At 54.2% G+C, this 23,423-nt stretch overlaps 6 protein-coding genes across 6 annotated transcripts; 3 read left to right on the top strand and 3 right to left on the bottom strand.

Annotated features, from left to right (window-relative positions):
• Positions 1-2,258: 2,258 nt before the first annotated feature.
• PUNSTDRAFT_136711 (uncharacterized protein) lies at positions 2,259-3,496 on the top strand (the record flags this gene model as incomplete). Its single annotated transcript, XM_007386311.1, has 5 exons — positions 2,259-2,412; positions 2,465-2,703; positions 2,760-2,976; positions 3,040-3,330; positions 3,387-3,496. The coding sequence occupies 5 exons, from the start codon at positions 2,259-2,261 to the stop codon at positions 3,494-3,496; spliced, it is 1,011 nt and encodes a 336-aa protein (XP_007386373.1).
• A 1,139-nt stretch (positions 3,497-4,635) lies between these two features.
• PUNSTDRAFT_136710 (uncharacterized protein) lies at positions 4,636-6,189 on the top strand (the record flags this gene model as incomplete). Its single annotated transcript, XM_007386310.1, has 1 exon — positions 4,636-6,189. The coding sequence occupies one exon, from the start codon at positions 4,636-4,638 to the stop codon at positions 6,187-6,189; it is 1,554 nt and encodes a 517-aa protein (XP_007386372.1).
• A 686-nt stretch (positions 6,190-6,875) lies between these two features.
• PUNSTDRAFT_136709 (kinase-like protein) lies at positions 6,876-10,118 on the top strand (the record flags this gene model as incomplete). The annotated part of the gene is made up of 12 exons (XM_007386309.1): positions 6,876-7,113; positions 7,171-7,235; positions 7,327-7,402; positions 7,456-7,551; positions 7,611-7,790; positions 7,857-7,922; positions 7,982-8,031; positions 8,084-8,128; positions 8,185-8,286; positions 8,340-8,440; positions 8,491-8,816; positions 8,878-10,118. The coding sequence occupies 12 exons, from the start codon at positions 6,876-6,878 to the stop codon at positions 10,116-10,118; spliced, it is 2,586 nt and encodes an 861-aa protein (XP_007386371.1).
• Positions 10,119-11,375: 1,257 nt separating this feature from the next.
• On the bottom strand, positions 11,376-18,135 carry pks2 (ketoacyl-synt-domain-containing protein; the record flags this gene model as incomplete). The annotated part of the gene is made up of 9 exons (XM_007386308.1): positions 11,376-11,866; positions 11,918-14,505; positions 14,560-14,772; positions 14,831-15,734; positions 15,787-16,096; positions 16,154-16,338; positions 16,389-16,710; positions 16,769-17,464; positions 17,518-18,135. The coding sequence occupies 9 exons, from the start codon at positions 18,133-18,135 to the stop codon at positions 11,376-11,378; spliced, it is 6,327 nt and encodes a 2,108-aa protein (XP_007386370.1).
• A 773-nt stretch (positions 18,136-18,908) lies between these two features.
• Positions 18,909-20,572, bottom strand: PUNSTDRAFT_71963 (FAD/NAD(P)-binding domain-containing protein; the record flags this gene model as incomplete). The annotated part of the gene is made up of 8 exons (XM_007386307.1): positions 18,909-19,223; positions 19,277-19,327; positions 19,377-19,472; positions 19,530-19,715; positions 19,770-19,787; positions 19,845-20,167; positions 20,223-20,291; positions 20,341-20,572. Coding segments are annotated over 8 exons (1,290 nt in total), but the record flags the coding sequence as incomplete, so codon positions are not given.
• An 889-nt stretch (positions 20,573-21,461) lies between these two features.
• PUNSTDRAFT_72025 (S-adenosyl-L-methionine-dependent methyltransferase) lies at positions 21,462-23,302 on the bottom strand (the record flags this gene model as incomplete). The annotated part of the gene is made up of 10 exons (XM_007386306.1): positions 21,462-21,543; positions 21,596-21,651; positions 21,704-21,825; positions 21,875-21,957; positions 22,006-22,019; positions 22,068-22,321; positions 22,374-22,597; positions 22,649-22,751; positions 22,799-22,958; positions 23,084-23,302. The coding sequence occupies 10 exons, from the start codon at positions 23,300-23,302 to the stop codon at positions 21,462-21,464; spliced, it is 1,317 nt and encodes a 438-aa protein (XP_007386368.1).
• Between the last annotated feature and the right edge of the window lie 121 nt (positions 23,303-23,423).

Here is a 23,423-nt window from a genome sequence, read left to right as displayed (position 1 = left end):
ATGGGCATAATAGTCGAAGATCTTCAGATATTGTGAACGAGATATGCAGGGGGGGTGGTATCCTCAGAACACCATGCAGCTGTATTGTGCACGTGGGTGATACGCGGCCCCAGCACTGTGGGGAGTGCATGAGCACATAACAGCGTAGTGAGCAGCATTGACATGTTGAACTATACATACCCGAGAAGGTGCGGGATCGAATACTACTCACTCCCAAAGATCTCGAAGCAAGCCGTCACGATATGCGATGAGCGCAAGCGTCGATGAAGAACTCTGTGCGCACTTTCAGTCGGGTTGAGTTCGATGGCTTGTAGCAGCAGATATTGATATCGGGCCAGACGATGATGCTGTCGATGATTCTTCGCAATCCTGCATCATGGAGTTCGCGCTGCCTCTGCGCAGTGCCCACCCACTGCTTTACTGTCTCGTTGCCGTACTCTTCTGCTGAAGTTCGTGCTTTGCTTGATCATCTGTAGTGCCAGCGACGTCAGTTCAAGAACAAGGCTTCGGTTACCTGAATAGCCATCAATGCGCGGAAGCATTCCCATGGATCGCGTGCTGGACAGATAGTGGGAAATTGAAATGTTGTGATTACCAACGAAGTTTGCCCCTTCAAGCATAATGAATATTGCGGATCCGGAGGGCGTATCGAAGGGTGCTCGGGATGAAGATTATACCCTCGGCACCGGTGGGCATGTGCCGCTTCCGAACTGTCAATATGCGACCAAGTTCTTTCAATGTTCGCGCAGAGACGACTTACTTTCATCGTCGAGCAGACGCACGTTCAATTGCCGACGAGCCATCAGAATATCTCCAACAATTGTCTCCCGTTACACAACGTACTCCTCATTTGTGGGTGACGCATGAGAGAATTCGCGAAGCCACCATCCCATGCCACGACGGCGCGAGACAAGCGCCGGCAGCTAGAAGCAAGCGTGCCGATGGTGTGATTTCGTGTGAGCGGCTAAGGCGGTGTTCGGTTCAAGGTGACTGAGGTAAGTCACCCTGATTTAATACCAAAATAGGCAAATCAGGTCTCAGTTGAGTCTGGGAAAACTTCCAGATAGAGTAGCACCGTGAGACACACATGCCATAAATAGTAGTTTTGGGTCGCAAAAGACAGGTGATTCACTTGAGTCACCGGTGAACCGAACACCGCCTAAGAATCTCGGAGCACTCACAGCAATACCAACCGCTTCCAGTCCGACGGAATATCGAGGGTTGCGCGATTCGTTCATTTTCTGAGCAGACTGGAGAATTCATCACAACTATACGTGTACACCGTGCATCGCCTAGATACTGGTCGCAAAGACGTCAGCCTACGGCTCTCTGGCTAACCTCAAGATCGCCCCACCTCTCTGTGTCATACCGGCGTGCCCATCTTATGTTCCATTTCTTCCTGTCCTTGCACCCTTGACCCTCCTGCTGACGCTTGTCCTCTTTCTTGGCCACTGCCTGTTATGCATTGCGGACCGTATCGCCCTCCTTCCTCCACTCGTTTCGCTCCTATGTACACGTCTCAGTACAAACACGCCAAGCCACTATTAACAATGTGCAGCGAGATCAATGGCTGTTCCGCCGTCAGAGCAGCGATGCCAACACGAAGGTGAAGGAGAACTACAGTAAAGACGTAAAACCGAGTCACTTGCATTCGCGGTGCGAGACTCGGTGTGGTCGCGTCACGAGTTTAGGGAGTTCAGACAGACCTCCTCTCTGCTCTTGCGATGACTACCGTTGTACCAAGTGCAGCTCATGAATTAATCGCTAAACTTCAAGGAGCTCTATCATGTCACAACCGCGATATCTTTCTGGTCAACATCCGACAGACCGCTGGACGAGATGGCGGACCGTGCAGATGCATGCTTTCCGAGCACCATTCAGGCGGTTTGTTACCGCCCATTCCTCATTCCGATTGGACAGCGCATAGTTTACCCTCCCGCTGCAAGAACGTTCTCGAGTATCTTTGATAATGCTCCTATCGTCCCTCCTTGACCGACGGACCGCGAACGGAACGGCTGCTTCCCTCTGGCATTAATCCGCCGCGGAACGTCCTTTGCCGCTCGCGCGACGACGACCTCATTCCGCCGCCCCTTCGCCAGCCAGGAAATAGAGGATAATCTGCATCAAGCTTGCTCCATGGATCGCTTGCTAGAGTATATCCGTTATATAGCCCTGTTCTCCTCGTCAGTCGTCTATAAAACCTCGCCCACCCTCGCCTTGGTCCTTTTACCACTCACACATCCTCACATCCATCCATCATGCAGACCCGTGGACGTTCCCTCAGCCTTACTCTCGCCTTGCTTGCGCTAGTTCCTGCCACGCTGGCGCAAACGGCTTGCCCAGCCGGAAGCTACAACACCGAGACCGGCGAAGATCCATGCACCGCATGCCCTGCTGGCCAGTACCAAGACCGTGAGTTTAGATCTCTTCACGGGCTCCCTTCACCGCCTCACGTGTGCTTCAGAAACTGGTCAAACTGCGTGTATCAACGCCCAGGCGGGGTATTTCGTCGCCGACACGGGCGCCACAGCACAGACCATCTGCCCTGCGGGTTCCTACAGCGCGACGGAGGGCAGCACGGAGTGCACCACTTGCCCGGCAGGGTCGTCCTGCCCTACGGAGGGTGAGACGGCTCCTGTGTCGTGCCAGCCGGGGCAGTTCCAAGACCAGACCGGCGCGACGACCTGTAACGACTGCGCAGCGGTGAGCACATTCTTCTGTTACAGCGCGTCGGACACGATCTGATCTCGTCACTGCAGGGCTCCTTCAGCGACGTCTCTGGCGCCACGGCGTGCTGCACTTGCTGCTCTGGGTTTTACCAAGACCAGACGGGTCAGACGTCGTGTACGATCTGTCCCGCCGAGGGAACCTTTGTGCAAGGCTACTCGGACCCCGGCGCGACGAACGTCGAGCAGTGCACTGCGCAGTCCGGCGCCGTCGCCACTTGTGACCAGGACACCTCGACCGGCACATGCCGTAAGCATCCTCTCTCCTCCATACAATATGCAATATGAGGTTGTACTGACGTTTCATTCTCAGCCACGACGACCGCAGATCCCGCTACGCCCACCGGCGGAACGCGCAAGCGTGCCCCGCTCCGTCCTCGTTCCGGGTCGTGCGCTCGCGGCCAGAGCTCCTGCCCGGTCTACAAAAACGGCGCCGTATCCGGATACGAGTGCGTCAACACGTCGATGAACCTCGAGCAGTGCGGCGGATGCGTCACCAGCGGAGGCGGCCTTGACGGCGCTCGATCGCTCGACGGCGGGCGGGACTGCAGCGCGATCTCTCAGGTGGACGAGGTCAGCTGCTTCAGGGGCGGATGCCACATCAGTCAGTTGTGTTCGCAGTTTGGATTGTGTATGGCGCGCTGACCTTCGGGCGTACAGAATCTTGCCGCGCTGGCTACGAAGTCTCGGAGGGTGGTGAACGCTGCCAGGCTTCGAAGAGGACTACTCGCAGGCGCTCGCAGGGTCGTAAGAGTAAGAAGACGCTCTAGAGGCGGAACGATAATTCTACCTATGATCTTGTTTGGAAAATGATATCAAAGCCTTCGGGTTGGATCTCCGTTTTCGTCGAATGCAGTGTTATTACTACTCTCGAAATAAACCGATGTTTGTGCTCTTTCTCCTGCCCACAATTCATCTTGTCTTCCTGCCTTGGTGTTCGGTGCACTGGGACCGCCACCAAGTGCAACAAAGGTTTGTTAACGACCATGAGTGCATTCCAGTCGACTTGAAAGACGATATTCCGACTCCCCCCGTAAGGGGAAGGAGTTGGTTTTTCCGCACTGGACTCGGTCACAGTGACATCCCCTGTGACCTCGCCAAAACGTTACAAAAGCGTGATAGAGCGTGATGGCTCCGTGGAAATCGGACAGCTGGGCGCTCGAATTAATCTGGCCGCAGCAGCGTGACATAGTGAGTGTGAGAATGCTTAGATCATGTATTGGGATCAGTTGTAAATCTGATCAAGGAGCTCGCCGAGGTGCCGAAGGTTACATTGTTGCTGATAGTGGTCAGTTACGTAACTGTTACCTCTACTGCGCATTTTCTTCTCTGCGTAATGACACTTTCCGTCTTGGGACTTGATATGTGGAGCTTCGGGCGCTTGTTTATTACGTAGATTTGACGGTGCATAGTTGGAACTCCGAGCCACGGGTGACCTGTGCCTTGTGGTCCGATGTAATCTCCGCCCGAATGTAACCAATCAGGTTGGACAGGAGAGTCGGAATGAGGCGCTTGCCGCCCCCTTACTCACGTTTGTTGAACACACGTAGGAACCACGTGGTTTCCGAGACGAACCTACCAGCTGCAAGTATGAGGCATCGCCTGAATCATCTCGTTCTGGCTCTGTATACCTTGACCCTCAGCTATACGTCCTGTATATCACAGTGGTCTATTGCGGTTCCGATAATTGTCTCACCCCTGAGCGGAAGGCCCACCAAACGACTCGCCGGTCTTTGCAAGATCTCCCCCGGGATACCTCGACGTATTAGCTCAAGCGTCGACAGCTAGCTTAAGAAGGAAGCCTAGAATTTATAGGCACCATTGAATCTGGACACCGTGAGTCTTGACTTCGTGGCTCAAGGGGTCGACGCCCGTGGCTCACATTATCAACCTGTTGATCACAGGCAAGATGACCCATACATATAACCTTCGCGCTCGACAGTCTCCTCCTCATCCCTCTCCGCAACCAACTGCACAGACCAGGACAACTCGTAGAGCGAAAGACACCCGAAAAGAGCCTGCACCTTCGAATTATCAGAAGAAGGTCGCTGCTCAAAGCAATCCCCCTCAGCTCACGCGACAAAGCAAACGAAGTCGACCCGCAGAACCCAGTGAAGAGCGTGTACGAAAGCGACGTCGGCCAAGTGTTGAACCGGCAGTCTTGGGCGCTGGTTCGCAGACGAGATTGACAGAAGAGAAAGTCGACCTCCCTTCTCCTACGCGAAAAACAAAACGAAGTCGACTTCCCGAACCCAACGAAGAGCGCGCTCAGAAACGTCGTCGGCCGGATGCTGTGTCTGTCATATTGGATGTCGATCCTGAAACGAAATCACCGGAAGAGAAGAGTGGCCTGAAACGTTCCGCGGTGAAGTTGAGCCGCCTACGAAGAGATGCGACGGATGTTTGGAGGATAGTAGCTCGGACGGAAGAGCTCATAGCTCGCGCCATCACCAGCGCCAGGGGTTTGCTCTCGGATGTTATCCATCTGGGTTCTCGCGAAGAACCTTCAGTAGAGCATAGCGTGCTCGAGGACAGATCTGTACAACCCGAGCTGTACGTGACGCTATTCCATTGCACTTCCTTCGCTTACGACGCTCGACGCAGCCTGACGGAGAGACTCGATACCATGTCCTCGATAGCCGAACCCCCGCCGGCTGACGCACGGAAGGTCACTGAGGGAGAATTCAAGACCTTCATTCATTGGTTCAAATACATCCGGTCCGACATCAGTGGCAAGACCGCGAAGGCCTTCTCGCGTGATGACATGCGCACCTTATCTGCACTCTGCGACAAATGGAGCGAGGAGAATCCGGCTTGGCACGATTGTCGATGCCGCGCGAAGCAGCGGAACCCTTCCCACTTCCGGTCATTTCCAACACCGAGACCTCGAATAGGCGTGGATCAGCAGGGTATTGGCTTCCACGACTGCAGCGCTTGCAAGAACGAAGAAGTGCCACCACTGAGGATGGGAAACGAACGACTTCTCATGTCTGAAATCGGGACCATGATCAATCACTCCGTTGAGACTGACGTGCTTGTACTTCCGGCGCGCCTTTGTCCCCGACGACCACGGGTTTTTTCCGAACAGTACCAACCCCAATTCCACGACATAAAGCCGCCCATCTATCGCGAACTCGAATACTGGCACCGTAATTACGGACGGTGTCTGCAGTGTATCATTCGGGCGATCCGGACGTTCCCCACCTGGATTGTTGGGGAGATCGATATCGATGGTTACGTGGATGGCAACCCCGTCTTCGTCAACATTCTGGGCGACGAGCTCGTAGAGTGGGACGAGACGAGCAGGCGATGGAGGCTTCTTGTGCGGGATTATTACCGCTGGGTACCTGTCCAGGAGTTGGAGACGAGGCCCAGCGATAGCGCCGCGGATCCCAAGGTCGTCAACGGGACGGCTAACACCGAGGTTCCGTTTGATCCCTGGACTTGGGTGTTACTTCGGTAATAACATGGTTGCGCTTTCTTGCTGTCTTTGTGCACTTGAGGCAACACTAGGGTTCACGTTGTAGCATAAGCCTTAATTCATCAGTCTGTCAAGCGCACAACGGAACTTGCTGCTAAACGGCTAATACTCCTGCTTGACTGTGCCGTCACGTGATTGCTACTGCTGCGCTCGCGGACTCGGAGTCGCAGCGCCTTGCCGATGGGCATGCTTGTCGAAAGTTCGCGGTTGTGGCCCAGCAAGCGCTCACCGATTCTCAGTCCACGAATGCTAAAATACATGGAGATCCAGTTCTCAACTATCGTATGTGATCTCGTATGTTATCTCCATCCCTCATCCCGAGATCACTAGGAGCTGACCTTCGGAATTGCCAGATGCGTTGTCCGGTGCACCAGTGAAGTAACGCGAACTGGCTGAGCGATTAGACGGTCACTAGCCTGTTTGAACAGGATAATCACTTACCTCCTCAATGAATTCATTCTTCGCACCCTTCCGGAGCGACGGTTTTCGTGGTCTCGCATGTGTCACCTTGCGATCACGGCGTGGGTGGCCGGGATCAAAACGAACAATATGGGGGCCACGTCCTCTTTGTGGCACTTGCGTTGCATCGACATATAAATAAGGATTGTTCACCAAGAATCGCCCTTTATCACTATCACACCTGCTTGAACCACCTACCGTCCGCAGATATGGCGCAATCGCCGGGATTGGCAAATCCCGTCGTATTTGCCCGACGTGCATCCTATCGACATGAACTGCGGCAAACTTCGACCGCCTGGGCTTTCCTTCAGTCTGCTAGGGCAGCTTTTCCACATGTCATTCTCGAAGAATCGTCGCAGTCCCGTGCCCAAGACGCCACCGGTCTGCAGGCGTGGCATGTATGGTGTGGCAAATCCGGATCTCTACACGCGAGTGCGAAGAAGACATGTGAGTCACGTTTTTCGTGAGACCGGCAGTTGCTGAATTTTCTATCGTACGCAGCAGACGTATCATGCAAGGCTGTAGCGTTGGTTCTCAAAGGCCCAGCTCAAGGAGGGCACGGAGACGAAGTATGTATATTACGGATGAGTGAAGCCGTCCAAATGAGCGTAAGCATAAACTTACGTGCATCGCAATGATTGACCCACTCACAACTACTAGATCAATGGCAAAGACATGGCGGCCGGGAAACCATATGTACTGTCACCGGACGACATGGTATGCATCGACGACAATGGTACGTGCTCTTCGTCACATCCACTCAAGGACGAAATTTCACCCCTGAACCAGAATATGCGTATCGCTACCTTGTAAATGTCGGCGAAGCTCCTACGCACAGGGAGCGCTACGATGGCAATTTGTTGCTCGGGAAAGGAGGGGAAGGAGGTCAGTCACGAACAAATATTACACCCACTCTCAGGCCTGACTTGGGCCATTGTCGGTAGAGGTTCATCTCGCCACGTGCACCGCAACCAGGCGTGCGGTTGCCGTTAAGACTGTGAAGAGGAACTACGATAACTTTGAGAAAATTGCCCGCCAGCTCCGCATCTGGGAAGCTTTTCTTCATCCAAACGTGCTAGAGTTGCTTGATTGGTGCATAAATCCAAACAGACTCACGGAGTTATGTAAGTACTCCCTCACAAATGATCATGTATGACAACACTCATCCCCGTTATCGTCGTGTTGTGAAGCAATGATTACCCATGTGGCACCTCAACAATCTTTGCTGCATTACGTTGCACGTAATGGAAAGCTACGTGAGTCACATTCTGGTGACCGCTATTTCCCGACTTCATGATCTGTTTACCCTTCTCAGCCGAATACCTCGCGCAGCCCGTCGTCGCTCAAGTTATTGATGGCCTTATGGTGGGCTTTCAAAGGCTTCAACGCGAGGTCTTCTCTGAACATTTGTCGGTAGTACATACACGAACAGGGTTTCATTCACAGGGATATCAAACCTGAGGTGCGTCACTTATGACATGACCTGTCCAATCTCCCTTGTGATAACACTGCCCTTAGAACATCTTGGTTTTCCGCGTAGACGAATCTGGCGTTCTCACCGTCAAAATCGGCGATTTCGGAACGTGTATTCGGAAAAAGGATGATCCTAACGCACCAGTGGTGAGTGGCTGCCCTTCCGTCGAAAATTTGCTGAAACTCATGTTCCGATGCAGGACCGTGCGGGAAGTACGAACTACGCCGCGCCTGAAGTGGCGATGAAGCGCAACAACGAGCTAAGCGACGCATTCTGTGTCGGAGGCGTAATGTACTTTATGTGGGTCCTATCTTTACAACTCAAAGCGCTTTGGCTGATTCGTGATTCAGATTGTTCAAGAAACGGTCGTTCCTGGTCCGAGAAGGAGCAAAGGACGTTGTTGATCAAATCACAACCAGGCGATCGCAACTTGTGGAACTTGACGAGGTCGCTCCGAATGCAACCGAAGAGAATGCCGCCGAAGAAAGCCCCCGCGGAGTGAATGCCGGCGGAGCGAATGCCGCCGAAGAGAACGGAGCCAAGGGGAAAGATACCGGAGCGAATGACGCCGGAGCGGACGACGCCAACGGTGGCAGTGGTAACAGCAATGCACCCACCGAGGAGGCCCAAGGCACAGCCAACGATGACGTGAAGAAAGGCTCGCTCAGCAAACATGGTGAGCTGACCTTGTATCCTTCACGGAACTCCTGTAATTGAAGTCGCATTTACCTTTACAGCTCGTGCTTTACTCCGCGGATTGTTGCAAGAGAACCCCGAACATCGTACGGATCTCCAGAGAGCTCGGAAATCTCCTTGGCTGCAAGGTTGCGTAGTTCCGCAAGGGCGCGTTCCGCCTCTGATCTGCGGTGATCCGCTGGTCCACAACCTTGTCGCGGTGGCGGGGTTCACGTCCTCTGATCCTCCTCATATCCCCAGTCGCTACCGACCCGGCGATGAACCGGCACCGGCGGAGGAAGTCGTGTCGCGGATGCAGCTGAATCCTGCCGACAACTATACTCGAGGCGGTACAGAACCCCTCGTCACTCCAAGGCAAACCGTCGTTGGGTCACCCGCCAGGCAAGGTGTTGTAGGATTTCCTCGTCCGTTTCCCGTGCAGGAAGACGGACCGAGCCATACACGAGGCTCTACGGGACCACTCCCCGCACATAATTCGTCAAACCCGACACCGGTTGTCGTGAAGCTCGAGACGGTTTCTGACACCGACTTGTCCACCCTTCCACCGCCCTTCGCGACGCCGGGCAGGACCAGAACAAGGCTTGCTACTCCACCTCCACCTGCTACTCCTGCCCCAGGTGCCATAGTTTCATCGAGTTACACCCGACAAACCCGGACACCACGTTCAATCCATCCTCAATCGTCGTCGCCGTCGCCGTCGCCTGACCCGTCCGCCTATGAAGGTCTCAATGGTGGACGCGCTGCTCCGGCATCCACTTCAGTGCAAGTTGTCGGACCAAGTCATGTAGCTCACGGTCAGGATTGGACGGATCCGCTGTTCACGTATCGGCCATTCTATCCGCAGCCGTTGCAGTCCATAGCGGAGCACGTGGAGTATGCGGATACTGCTCCCCGAGTGTCAAATGCGGTTTTGGAGCATGTACCCGTCCCCCCGCCGAACGCCGCTATGGACGTCAGTCTTGTCCCTGAGGCAGCCGAAGACCTGAGAACTACGGATGCCGACACTGTACCAGCTGCACCAATCTTGACGTCCCCACCTCCACGCACGAGGACTCGTGCTCGCTCAAGGAAAAACGCTGCATCCTCTCCGATAGCGCCTGTCAGGCGATCGACTCGCCTCCACGACAAGCGCGCTGGTACTGCCGGCGGTGCAATTGCTCCGACTCACGATGCGCGGGATGCGCTAGCGGTCGAGAAGAAGGGGACGTCGGTGGCGATCGGAGAGAAGAGGAAGCTTGGCGCACGAATGGAGAAGCCCAGCAAGAAACGCAGGACGGGATAAACGGTCTTCCCCTGTCGCCTGATATGATATATCATTACTTTCCCCTCGATGTATCGCAGTTTGCATGTACCTTATGATTTATGGTCCATGAATGAAATCGTTCAAACACCGTGACAATGTGCGACTTGTATTGTGGACGAGTGATCGAAGCTAACCCGTAACATCGTGGATGATGGCATATCATCCAACGGCTTGTGACACACAGTACGAGTTGTCGGGGTGGCGCAATAGTTTTTAGAATCAAGGCCCATTCTTGAGTCGGCATGACGGAGGAACGACGGCCCTCTCTTTCTATGTTGGTCTCTTATCTTTGCTACTCAAATCCGCAACGCGCTCGCTGATTCTGAGCAGGGTTTATCCTTGAATGTTGATTTGACTAGTCATTGTTCGACGAAAACCGCAGAGCGTCGCTGTCTTTGACCGCAAAAATTCCGGATTCAAAGAGGGCGTGGTAACCATGAAGTGCAAAGCGAAGTATGCTGTACACTGCCTTTGTGGTCTTGACGGTCAATAAACATCGTAATGCCCCGCTAACACGGCATGATCATGACAGAAACCACCCTTAAGACGTTTACGAGTTCCACTTCGTCACTGTCGCCGGCAAACAATTTTCCCCGATATAGCAGTCCACATGTTAACCATCGCAGTTATTGGCCGTTGCTCTGGATTTCACACTGTAATGCGTATCGAGGTGCCGTTTTGGCCCTATCCTAACCGATGGGATTTGCTAGCCAAGAGTGCCATCAAAGCTATGATACTGCAACCCATTCACGTTCTATCACGAATTCAATGGGCGCAGCATGGCAGTACTTGGGTCATATCTCAGATGTTTTTGCTCGGGCCCGATGTTGATAGTGGGATTGAACAGATTTGACTTGAGCAGGAATCGCGCACGGCGCGGCAGTGCTCACAAGGAGATTCAAGGTTGGTTCCGCTTTTCTATGACCCTGACCGACCTGTCTTTAACCGCGGGAGCCATCCACACGACGAGTGCCAAGAGGGTACTTGGATAGAAATATCGTGTGTATGTGGTACTTGGCTATGGCTCACATTCCCTGATCTGCATCAGAATAGATAATGCCTACGATATTTGCTTCTGGCTGAAAGTGCGTATAGGAAGATGGAACCAATACACGCAATATGATAGATACCGATGTGATATATCCTCATGTTCGAACAGATGACTTCATCTCGCCGGCCAGTAAGCATGCCCTCGCTAATCCGTCGGACGTTGTGGAGGCCTGCCCAGGTACATAATCAGCGATGAGAAATATGTACAGGAGAACAGTTAACGCATACCATGTTCGGTTCAAACGGTTCAAAGTGATGACCCGGGATATCGATTGAAGTGATGGGCATTCCCAAGAAGCTCTCCCAGTCTTGTACGATGTGGCGCGGGTTTGCCCTATTCGACAAGAACGCGTACTGTGCGCCCTCATAGCTCCCGTAGTCGAAATCCTGGGCCGACCGCAATAGGATCACTCGAGGCACGAAGCGACTGGCCGAGGAGGCATAGGGGTCGTACTCTACCAAGGCCCGCGTCGACTGTAGCATAAGCCTAAGAATGGAATCCGCTACGTGACTTTTCCTGGAGATCGGTCGAAGTACGTGGTCGATCAGCTCGTCAGACATCGGGACCGTCTCCGCAGGATGAGGCGAGTCAATAGCGATGACGGCCTGTATTGAGACGCCGATAGCCATAAGTTGCCTGGCGACTTCGAACGCTACCACGCCTCCAAAAGACCAGCCTAGCACGGACATGAGTTCCATCCTAAACATATACGGAGAACGGTACTTACCACCTATGAGACACGCAGCCCGTCCGCCGATACGTTGAATCAAGGTAGCATACAGCGCCGCTATTTCCAAGAGCCCTCCCGTCCAGTCGCCATCTGTTCCGAGCATGGGGTGGTGAATACCGTACACTCGCCTTCCAAGCGGCCGCAACCGTTTGTACTGATCAATCATACCACTCCCGTCGTGTATCAAAAACAAAGGCGGCGTTTCTGAGTTCGGTGGGCCGTTCTGAATGAGCACCACATTGTCCAATGCATCATAGAGGGACGTGCTCGTATCTCGCTGCTCAGTAGAGCCCGCCGGTACGTCTGAACAAGAGGTGAGCTTCTCGAGGTCACCGACAGTCTTGCAATGCTGAAGATCGAAGGGAGTCAAGGAGGACGAGACATAGCCATTCAAAGCACCGATGAGCTCAATCGAACACAGCGAATCCAAGCCCAAGTCTTCGAGATTGTCATCGACCTGGATGCGTTCAGAAGGCATACCAAGCACTGTGGCAAGGATTTCGCGAGTACTAGGATGGTCGACAACTGTGTCGGAGCGTGCGTCCTCGGTGATATCCCGCCGATAGCTCGATAACTCGTCACTTCGCGATCGATCCGTAGCAGTCACTTCCATGATGGCTTCTCCGTGGTCGCTGCCCATTCTTGCGGTCCAGAGATCATCCAGTTCGTCAATGACCGCGCGAACTGGGGCCTCAGAGACAAGAATTGAGGAAAGATCACTGCTCGTGAGCTCAGGGAAGCACTCCCGCATTCGAGAGAGAAGCTCGATTGACATGAGGGAATCGACACCGAGGTCGGCGAGCAACACGTCCTGATTTTGGCCCACCTCGGTTGGGGACATGCCCACGACGTCAGCGATGATCCGCACCACGGTCGATTGGATAACATCACGATGGGTAGCGCTCGAGTAGGATGGCGGAGTGATGGGGATTGATCCCGCAGTCGCAGCCTTGACTTCCAAATCTGGGAGCCGGCGGAGAAGACGTCGAGAAGGGGCTGGTACTGCCGGCGAATTTGAGGAGACCTTCCGTAGCATCCGTAGGCTGACTTTCTTGAATCGCACCCGTTCCATCTCCGCTACGCCGTTCGCACCGTCGGCCGTTCCGAACGCTACGATACTGCACGCCGCTTCGCGACTCTCATGCGTCGCCTCGCAAAGAAATCCGAATGGGCGCGTCAGGTCCAAGTCGTGTCGAAGCATATTGACCGACCCGATGTGAATGCACATGTAGCAATCTTCGGCACCTAGCCGAGAGTTAAGCATGAATCCAGCAGCATGGAGTAAGGTGTCCGCGAAGACGATGCGCGCCATTGAGGACTTAATCGCGGATTCTGGGATGCGAGCAATGCCGAACGCCTGAGTACCCGAGTCATTAATCGTGATGCACCGCATGCTCTGAAACGGCTCGGAGTAGGTAACGACTCGAGGAAAGATGATGTTGTAGATGGTGTTGGAGTGGAACGTTTCCGGAGGCGCACCAGCGGCACCTGACATGAGACGCTCCTTTCGGAGTGACCAGCTGGAGAGCCTGCTCGACCAGCCTTCCGTAAGGTTTACTTCACTCAGGTGACCGATATTGCCGGTACAGTGAAGACGGACGTCTTTAGGCGAGTCTAGAGAATATGTGCTGATCCTGAAAGAACTGAGACCCACGACGACACCGTTCCATACGAGCTCGACTCGCACCGTCATTTCAGTATCTGATGCCAGAGTGATGGGAGCCAGAAAGTTCACGTTCGACAGCGCGAAATTGCGTCGAGAATCCCGGCATATAGCCTGCGCCCCAAGAATAACCAATTCTTGATAAACAGATGCGGGGCACAAGGGCGTGTCTGCCATCTGGTGGCAGCGTAATAGTGGCGCAATAGCGGAGAGGGACACCTCGACCACCCCCGTGCCTTCGTGGTCGGCGGGAGGTACCTGGATCACTCTCATACCGAGCCAATCACGGACGCCGGCGGAGGCAGAGGAGGGAGTTAGGACTGGGTCCCGATATTTGATCCAATATCTATTGTCTGCGAAGGGGTAGCTGGGGAGAGATACGCAACGTGCGCCTGGAGCTGCTACGTCGAATGCGCGTCGCCATTTAAGCGGTATCCCGACAGTGTAGAGGCGAGCCAGAGCTGACGATATCGACTGCCAGTCTTCGATATTTCTCTGCAAGGTCGGAATAAAGCTGGTGTCGGTGCGAAGCCTGGGTATCATCGGCAGGACGACAGGATGCGGCCCCATTTCGATCCAAGCGGCAATTCGGTCCAGGTCAGGTTCGGAAAGCAGCGAAAGGATCCCGTTGTGGAACTCGACAGGCTGGCATAGATGCTTGGCGAAATACTCCGCGACGAAGACAGTGCTGTCTCCTGGTTTGACGAGGCGCCCGGTCACATTGGATACGACCGGAATCTTGGGCGAAGATAGTCTGAACGTTTGCGCCAGCGCCGTGAGCTCGAGGCCCGCGGGAGCCATAGCAGCCGTGTGGTACGCGTGCGGAACGTCAAGGATACGGCACTTGACGTTGCTTCGGGTACAATCCTCTGCGAATTGCTTCAGAACGTCCGTAGGTCCGCCTACGACCGTAGCGCTGGAGCTTTCGTGGCGTAAGTATACGCAGAGGTACACGAGATTATCTCTCGTAGCGTACCTGTTGAAACATGCGATTGACAAGGGAGCGTAGTATTCAGGGGAATTCTGCAAGAGAATCCTGGCTTCATGGGGCCCAAGTTGGAGTACCATCAATCCCGTGCTCGTAAAAGCGCAGTACTGCGTGACCATTCGGGATCGCCTGTTGACCAGAAGAAGTGCGTCATCGAGTTTGATGACACCGGCGATAGTGAGCGCAGCATATTCTCCGAGACTGATTACCAGGGCGTCAGTGATGAACGTGCACGCGGAGAAGGGGTAGGGTACCCCACCTATGGCCGACTACGGCATCCGGCTTGAGACCCCAGGACATCCATAGCTTAGCGAGCGCATACTCAATTGCGAAAATGGCCGATTGAAGACAGGTCGGACTGTCAGTGGCGCAGTCCGGGGTAGTCGTGATACATCCGAGGATGCCCGGAAGGGAATACGAGAGTAGTTTCGCGTGACAGTAATCGATCGTCTCCTTGAATTGGGGGCATGTACAATAGAGGCTAGAGGCCATACCATCGTACTGGCTTCCCTGGCCGGAGAAGGCGACGACCACCTTGCCGTCGAAGGAGGATGGATGTGACACGGGCGCGGCGAGGAGCTTCGCACGAAGTTCGGTCTTGTCGGCGGCAGAGACCGCGATCCTGTAAGGGTACTGCTGTCTGCGAGCAGTTGCAGTGTAGGAGAAGTTGACGAAGTCGGCGTCGCTATGTAAGCGCGTGTCGATATGGTCCAAATACGCCCGACGGAGTTTCTCAAGAGCGTCCTCGGTCTTAGCCGACAGCCCACAAATTAGAGATCCGGAGCAGGGCGAAGGAAGGCGCGGCGCTTTCGCTTCCTCGAGGACAAGGGCACAGTTTGATCCAGCAGCGCCGAAGCTATTGAGCACCGCGATTCGCGGCTTCCCGCTCGCCGGCCAAGCAACGTTACTAACGTTGATTCGCGTTCCATCTGATGCGAGTGGAGGGATACGCGGATTAAGCGTCTTCAAGGATATGTTCGCGGGGATGACGTTATGACGCAGCATGAGCAGGAGCTTGGCCAGGCTAGCGGCACCGGCCGCTGCTTCAGCATGTCCTATGTTCGCCTTGATTGAGGTGACATGTAGAGGGTTATCGGGGGTACGGGCCGCAGCAAAGACGGCGCGGATGCTCCGCATTTCGATGGGATCGCCGGCTTGGGTTCCTGCGCGCGATGCATGAGAGTAGAACAGAGATAACGCGGTCGATTTGCGTACCGGTCCCGTGAGCTTCGACTACCGAAACTCGGCAGGCGGGAATCGCAGACTTGTCGAGCAGGCGCTTAAAAAGATCGACTTGGGCGTCTTCGTGCGGATGAGTTATGGAGCAGGCACGACCTGACTGGTTGATCTCGGTTCCACGGATTATGCCTAGTATGTTATCGTTCTCGCGTTCGGCGTCCGATAGCCGCTTGAGAACGAACATCCCGCACCCCTCGGAGCGTGCATATCCATCGGCGGACGCATCCCAGGGCTTGCACTGTCCGGTAGCGCTCAAGAAGTGCGCCTTGTCCAGCCCGAGATACATCTGTGGTTTCTCGTAAGCCACCGAGAGGCCCGCCGAGGGAATGCGTTAATGACGTACGTCTGGACTAGTGATGACATTCACGCCACCTGCGACGGCGGCGTTGCAATCACCGTACTGAAGAGCACGGCACGCCTGGTGTATTGCCACAGCCGAAGAGCTGCACGCGGTATCGACAACAATCGACGGCCCGCCGAAGCCAAAAGCATATGAAACCTTCCCGCTCAGAAACGCCTGAAGCGTCCCTATATCGGTTTCAGCTGAAAATCATCATAAGATGAAGAGGATGACAGACCTGTGCTATAATGCGGGCCGATGTCCTCCCTAAGATTCAGGACGTAGTCGTTTGTGGCGACACCCACGTAAACACCGAACGTATCAGGATCGAAGGTAGGGGTCGCATGAGCGACGTAACCTGAGTCTTCTATCGCCTCGTACGCAACATGCAATAGCAGTCGTTGCTGGGGGCTCATGCTTCGGGCCTCTTTGGGCGATATACGGAAAAACGCGTTATCGAAGACGTCGGCATTCTCTATAAAGTTTCCGTATCTGGTACGCATGGATCGGCCTGTCGATTTCGTCATGTAATCCGAGATGTCGAAGCGACTCGATGGTATCTGAATGGAGCAAGTCAGAAGGAGAGAAGGGGGGAGATAAACGTCAACTCTACTGTACCTCGGTGACCGTATTGACGCCCGCGACGAGACTCTCCCACAGCGTCGCCACGTCCGGTCCGCCTGGAAAGTTAACAGCCATCCCGACGATCGCGATCGGCTCTGTCGTATTTGAGGCTATGTGAGGCGGCATAGACGAAGGAGGGATATCTGGTCCCGTGAGAAGCGGAGACGATGAATCGATCGTGTTGACATGAGCTGTTGGAGCACGCGCCGCTATGGCGCGAGCTAACGCCCTCGATATGGCCTTCCCAGGACCAAGGTTGACGATCGTGAGGGTGGACGAAGAGCCGCGGGGCTCGAGAACCTCAGAGCATAGCTGCGCAGGGAGGAAGTCGAAGTCGACGGGGCGGAGCAAGACGGAATCAATAAGCTCCTCAACGAGAGAGCCACTGGATGACTTTGAGTGTCGTTCACTCCCGATAACCGCACCGTGCTCTGCGGGTCGGAGAGGTATCTTAAGGTCGGCATACTCAGGCATACGGATCCGCCTTCGGACAACATCCTCCTTCACGGCTTGAGATGTAGTCAGAAGATCGTGACAATGGTAAGGAGCTTGCAGCGGCAAGTCATGCGTTGCGGTGCAACTGGAGGGAAGGAAGCCATTCCTAAAGGCATCGAGGAGGTTCGGAGGCCCTGAAAGAGAGATGCATTGGTCTGTCGTCGCGGCACTGATGTAGACTCCGAGCGAATCGGGCTAAGGAGCGAAGTGAGCTTTCCCCACGCTATCTTGTATGACGACGCGCTTACTCCTATCGTCGACTTGAACGTATCTAGAGTCTTCTGCAGCTCCTCTCGCGTGGAGCCAAACAGCACCAAACCCCAGCCTGAGGTAGAGTGTTTCGCCGACCCCGAGCAGTAGCTACGAGCCGCCTGCGCTGCTCTATAGCCGACCCAAAAAGACAACCTCACTGCTTGGGTCGCGTAGAAAGCAAGACTCGCGTCGGAGTCCCCCGCCGAGATGACCGCGCCGGATATCAATCCGGAAGAAAATCCAGCAATGCACGCGGAAGAGGGTTGTGAAGCAGGATGTCCATGCGGGGGGTGCTCCGAAAGCGAGACGAATCGAAGAAGCTGTATAACGCATAGCCGAACGCTGGAGATGATGGGATGGTGGAGAAGTTCCTGCTCCATGTCGAGGAGGGAAGTCGCATTCCCATCAAAACTCTCGAGCTTGAGCCCGATGTCCAGCAGCTCGGAGGGCGACAGCGATTTCAATTCCCCCAGGAAGGCTTGGTGGCAGGACTCGAGCAACGATCGTCCCGCATGAGACTGAGCGTCTCGAAGCGCGCCTTCTCTCGCTATGTTCGATGCAGCTGATTCCCCCTGTCCCTCCAGTACGAAGCAGCAGTACGCGTCTCCGGGCATGGCTTCCCTGGAAACACTGGTTCAATGCGTGTCCAGGACAACAAAGCGTCGCATATATGCCACCCACCGTCGCGCAGGAAGGAGCGCAGTTGATCAGCAGTCACGAAAATTAATCGCGTAAAGTATTGCTACTGCAGCGATGAATGACTTATGACACATGTCGGACGCCCTTTGTCATGATCGCGAACCCGCGAAACTCGATGCTATCAGGGGAAAGCTCAAGATTTCGCAGCTCCCGAAGAAACAATGGTTGCACCTCATGGCGGATCGAGTGATGGTCGCGTTTCGGAGAAGGTTGCGCAAGAAAGTCCCGCACCGGCGGCGAAGATCACGGAGAGAAACGAAAATGCGATTGGGCGGAGTTTCGGTCGGCGCTAACCGTGGCAAGGCTGTGGCGTGAGAATATATGGGGCCGCCTGTCGCCAAGCCCGCACGCCGTCGGCCCCGACTCCCGGACTGCGTCTCTTTTTTCCGGACCCTCAACTGCCTGCTTTGCTCTGAACCAACTGGTATATCTCGGGCGTATCAGAAGCTAACCACCTTAACGGATGCTTCGAAGTCGTCTTGCGGAAGATTGTTCCAATCTGGATTTCTGATAATACATTCGCGCCCGAGCCCACCGCGCCGCCGCGATCCGACTCGACCAGGGACCTTCTATGGCTACGACCGTAGTTAGGCAAAACAACATACAGGCCAGCAAACGGCTTTGTGCACCCGCTATCAATGCATTGAGTTCCGTCAGAAACGCTAATAGTTGAGAACTGAGGTTCTAGCTAGCTTTGACGCGAAATGCTGCCAAATACGTAGTCCATCGCCGCGTCGATGTCGTCGTCCAACTTTGTTGTCCAAGCCCACTCCCAGTTGCGTTCAATGGTAGCGCCGAGCTCTCGCATTCGTTCAGTGTCGCTCGCTGCAATGTCAACCCAACCGGGAGCTCTCAACTCGTACAGCAACCCGTTCAGCTCAGATCTTCGCACTACTTCTTGAGATGCGGGCCGACGCAGGGAATCGTACGCCTTCAAGACCGCCTTCAGATCCGCGCCGTTTAATCCTGATCGCACCAGAACCTGAGCGAGGAGGTAGGCGTCCTATAGTCTCCGCGTTAATGCTTGGTTCCGGATACCACGGCAGTGACGCTAACCTCTATTGCTTGCCCAGCGCCCGAACCTTGGAATGGTGTCATTGCGTGTGCCTGCAAGACTCAGCATTCCGTGCACGACACCTTTGTAGTCATCACTCACCGCGTCACCTATCAGGGCCACTCGGCCGGTATCCGAGATGTACGAGTCAAGTGGCTTGGTCACATGAATGGCCCATCGTATTGGACGATCGAAGCACTGAAGATCAAGTTGTACTTCAGCAAAGCGACCGAAAATAACGAAGAGGCATTCCACCTTGAACAGTCTCTGCACCTCGTCTTCCAGATCGCCGAAGTTCTTCTCCATGTGATCCTTGTCGACCTCGGCCACCCATGGTCCGCTGTAGGCAGCGTCTTTATCGACCGGTTCAGATATGAGCCCCACGACGTTAAGGGCAGTAAGAGTCTGCGATGCGTTTCGCAATGGGTATGCGATGACGTGCTGTTCCGTATCAATTTTAAGCATTAACCACACCACAGAACCAGAGATATCGACCTTGTTCTTGGCACAATACTGAGAAGGGCAAGATTGTTCTGATTGGCGTATAACCTTAAAAGGGCGGAAGCTTACCAGCATGGGTCCGTTCAGGGCGGGATGGTCCGACAAAGTTGCATTGCAGACGTCGGCAGGGATCAAACCTCGATACGCGCACCAGCCACTCCACACAGGACCCCCGGATGCTGTCAGGGATGCTCGTGTAGCCGATTTCACCCCGTCGGCGCCCACGAGAAGATCGCATGTTGTCGTCGACCCGTCTTCGAATTGTAGTTCGACTTCCTCGACGCTCTCAGTGTACCCGAGCAAACGTTTTCCAACGTGTATACGATATTTCTCTGGCAGATGCCGCAGGAGGATGTGCTGGAAGTCGCCCCGATGAACCAGGATGAGTCCACCTGTGGTCAGCGCGTGTTAGTCATGTTCAAGGTGCGCAGTCGTATGAATGCTCACCTGGCGTAACTAAGTCATGAAAATTGACGCCGACATCCAGGTCACATCTTCTGAGGCGATAAGAGGTTTCTATGTAGGTAGTCAGGACGGGTTCAAGATACCACAGCTTAATACTAACGGGGATCGCTGCTAGGTTTACGAGCCTGCAAGCTGCCCAGCTCGTCCGATAGGCCAAGTGCCTCGATCACTTGCCACACTCGACGCCACATAATGATTCCCGCGCCCGTCGCGGTGAGTTGGCTCGCGCCTTCGTATATGTCCAGCTCAACATCCGCATTCGATCGAGCCAGAGCGAGCGCAAACGTGAGACCACCTATTCCGCCCCCGCTATAGCAAACGTTGAGCGTGAACTATTCAACGCAATGAAAACACTGCTCTCACACGACTGCGATTCGAATCCTGGCATGACTGGACATGCTGATATGTAGCAAGTGAGCGTAGGAAAGAAGGTGAGATGTACAAAAAGACGTGGACGGCCTTTACGAATGTACGAGAAGGTTTGCCGTGCGCGTGTTATCACCGAGGCGTCGTTAGCTTCACGTCGAATGCATTGGACGATATGATCAGACGGTGAGTTCCGTCAGCGGCTGATGCATGGCATGGTTCTGATAGCACCCAGAATCCAGCAAGCACGTTCATCGCAGAGGCTATCGTCGTCTCAATAGAGGCGATGAATACGGCAAAGTATGACCACTTGGTTGCCCTGAACACGTTGCATGAGAAGTCTGGGAAATGGTTCTCACAGCGCTGGTTCCTCTTGGTTCCTATGGGTGAGGATGATCTAAAGTTCCCAATACCAACGGTTAACTCGGCGAAGAAGTCTGATGAGATATGATAGGGGTCCAGGTTCTCGAGAAGATCAGTGACTTCCTCCTCGGAAGATAGGAGTCGGGTCCGAAAAGGGCTGTTGTATGCCGAAGGCGCGGCGATGATGCATCGGATGCTGCACGCAAAGGCTCATCATTCAACAGCGAGCGCCGGTGCGAACGTTTCTCTATATGCAGAACCAAGTATGTGCGCCTACGGAGATTATCTGTGTCCCGGCGCTCCATTCCTGAGCCACTATCCTTTCCTGTTCCAAAGATCCGAGGATCGCGCCCTCACCTGAGAAACGAGTGAAACACATCTCAACCGAGCTAGGAACGTCACGGATCAAGCCAATCAAGGTGGAAAAAGAGTTACAAAGTTGTATACACCATAAACGTACATGCTAATACAGCACCAATGACGATAATCTTATCAGTTTGATGCAAGCTTGAACTCTAGAACTCCCGTCTCCCCGCAATCATACGCTTTGACAAAGTCCAAGCCGCACGCAGCGCTGTTACCGAGACGTTGAGCAGAAACGATGCGAAGGAGATTCTGACACGCACCAAAGACGAACGTACTCTTCCAGAGTACGCTCCTGACTGTTGTGCATTATGAGCATCTGTGGGGGTCGGGTTGGCGCGCATCGATCCCAGAATGCGAAAGGAGCGAACCTCAAGATCCAGATAGTGCTGGCGGATCTTTCCTTCTCCAAAATTAGGGAGGAGGGGACTCGGCGCCACTGACATCTTGACATTACCCGACGGCTGCTGGAGGTGTTGGATGATGTACTCCTCTACCTTGTGTCAGGACTTCGGTTCGTGTCATTATGGTGACGGACATACGAATCAGGAGTCGCGAGGAGGGTTGCATCCCGTTCTTTATATTCTCGATGATGGCTTTGCTCTTGTCATCCGGCCAGTCATGGCTAAGAGCACCGTTAGCGAGAAGAAACACTCAGTGAATCAAGACGCACAGAATGTTCTTCAACTACGAGGACCCATGAGCCGTGACCGAGAAGATACCAGCAAGACTTACGTAGTAGACATTGCAGCCTTTCTGAACAGGATTCACGAAGAAGTCAATAGGGGCGAACTCAATGCGCTTTTGAGCGACGACTTCGGGACAATGCTCAGCCCATACGGATTCAGCTTGCTTCACCGTCGGGGGCAGATCATGAAGAACAATGCGAACGTTCGGGAACGCGCCGGCAACCTGCATAGATATGAACCCTACCCCGCCCCCCACATCACAGAAGGACGCGTCCTCGGGCAAGTCATTCCATGGGTATGCTTACTCAACGTCGTCAGTCCAACGTCGATGCAACAGGGGCAGAAATCGTACTTGTGAGCAGAGCTCCGGCGCCTATTCCTTTGCTCAAGCCGATCATACCGGTCGATAGCCGTTCTCCCATAGCTGCATCGACGTCATTGAGGTAGGTCCATAGTGGGCCGTCGTATCCGGTGAGACGGTTGAAGCAAGTCTTGTTATGGGCATAGGAAGGACTCCATTCAGGGTCTGTGAGCGTCTTCGATAGCAGCAGGCCAGCACGGGCTGCTTCATCAGTGCTGGCATCACGTAAGTCCAATTCGGACTTCGGAGCTGGACGTGGTACGTACAAATGGCCCATCAGTGCATGCATAGAACTGTCGGACACGAGCGTGGCGCTCAGTCGATTATTGGTAAAGACCCCATCCTGGACTGATGAGAATAGGTCGTTAACTGACTTTGAGTGATGTATGATGATATTTACGCGCCTTCGCGGAAACAATGCTTGGTCGCTAGAAGACGCATGATACGGCCGAGTTTACCGGCTTCAATGCCGGTTTTCAAAGACAGGTCGGCTACCGACAAGCCATCTGGAGAGTCCTTGAGGTGATCTGCCACTTTGGCCTCCACGACAACTCGGAAGCAAGCTATTTCGAGGTGCTGGATTGGCAAGGCGTCAATCTGCGTGATGCACGTGTTTACAGTAGTCCATACTCACCTGCAGGCCTCGCTGAACTTGAACAATGAGTGCGAGTGCGTTGTGAACAATATGTATGTATACTTACGTTGCATATGGTGTGTTGCGGAGGATTAACGATTGCGCACAGCTGAGCGCATGCACCTTCTATAACTTGGCTGGCATGCTTCAGCTCGATGGATGGTGGTATAGCGTCAGCGGTGTGCGGGCTAGTGTCCTCAAGGCTCGGGCCGTTGTATCCTCTTTTCTGGTACTCCGCCTTGAAGGTTTCTACTGAGGATGTAATTAGCTGGACGAGTTGGTCCATGGCCGTGGGGTCACTGAGGAGCTGCGAACGGGACATGCGAGGAGCAGTGGTACTGAGAAATAGAAGTCTACGTTATGGCCTCGTGAATTGATGCGCCGTTGTGGGGGTCCGCATACGAAGC

Source organism: Punctularia strigosozonata (assembly GCF_000264995.1).
Source record: "Punctularia strigosozonata HHB-11173 SS5 unplaced genomic scaffold PUNSTscaffold_10, whole genome shotgun sequence".
Taxonomy (NCBI): Eukaryota; Fungi; Basidiomycota; class Agaricomycetes; order Corticiales; family Punctulariaceae; genus Punctularia; species Punctularia strigosozonata.
Note: the sequence above shows the minus strand (reverse complement) of the source record. Positions and strands in the feature narration are given on the sequence as shown.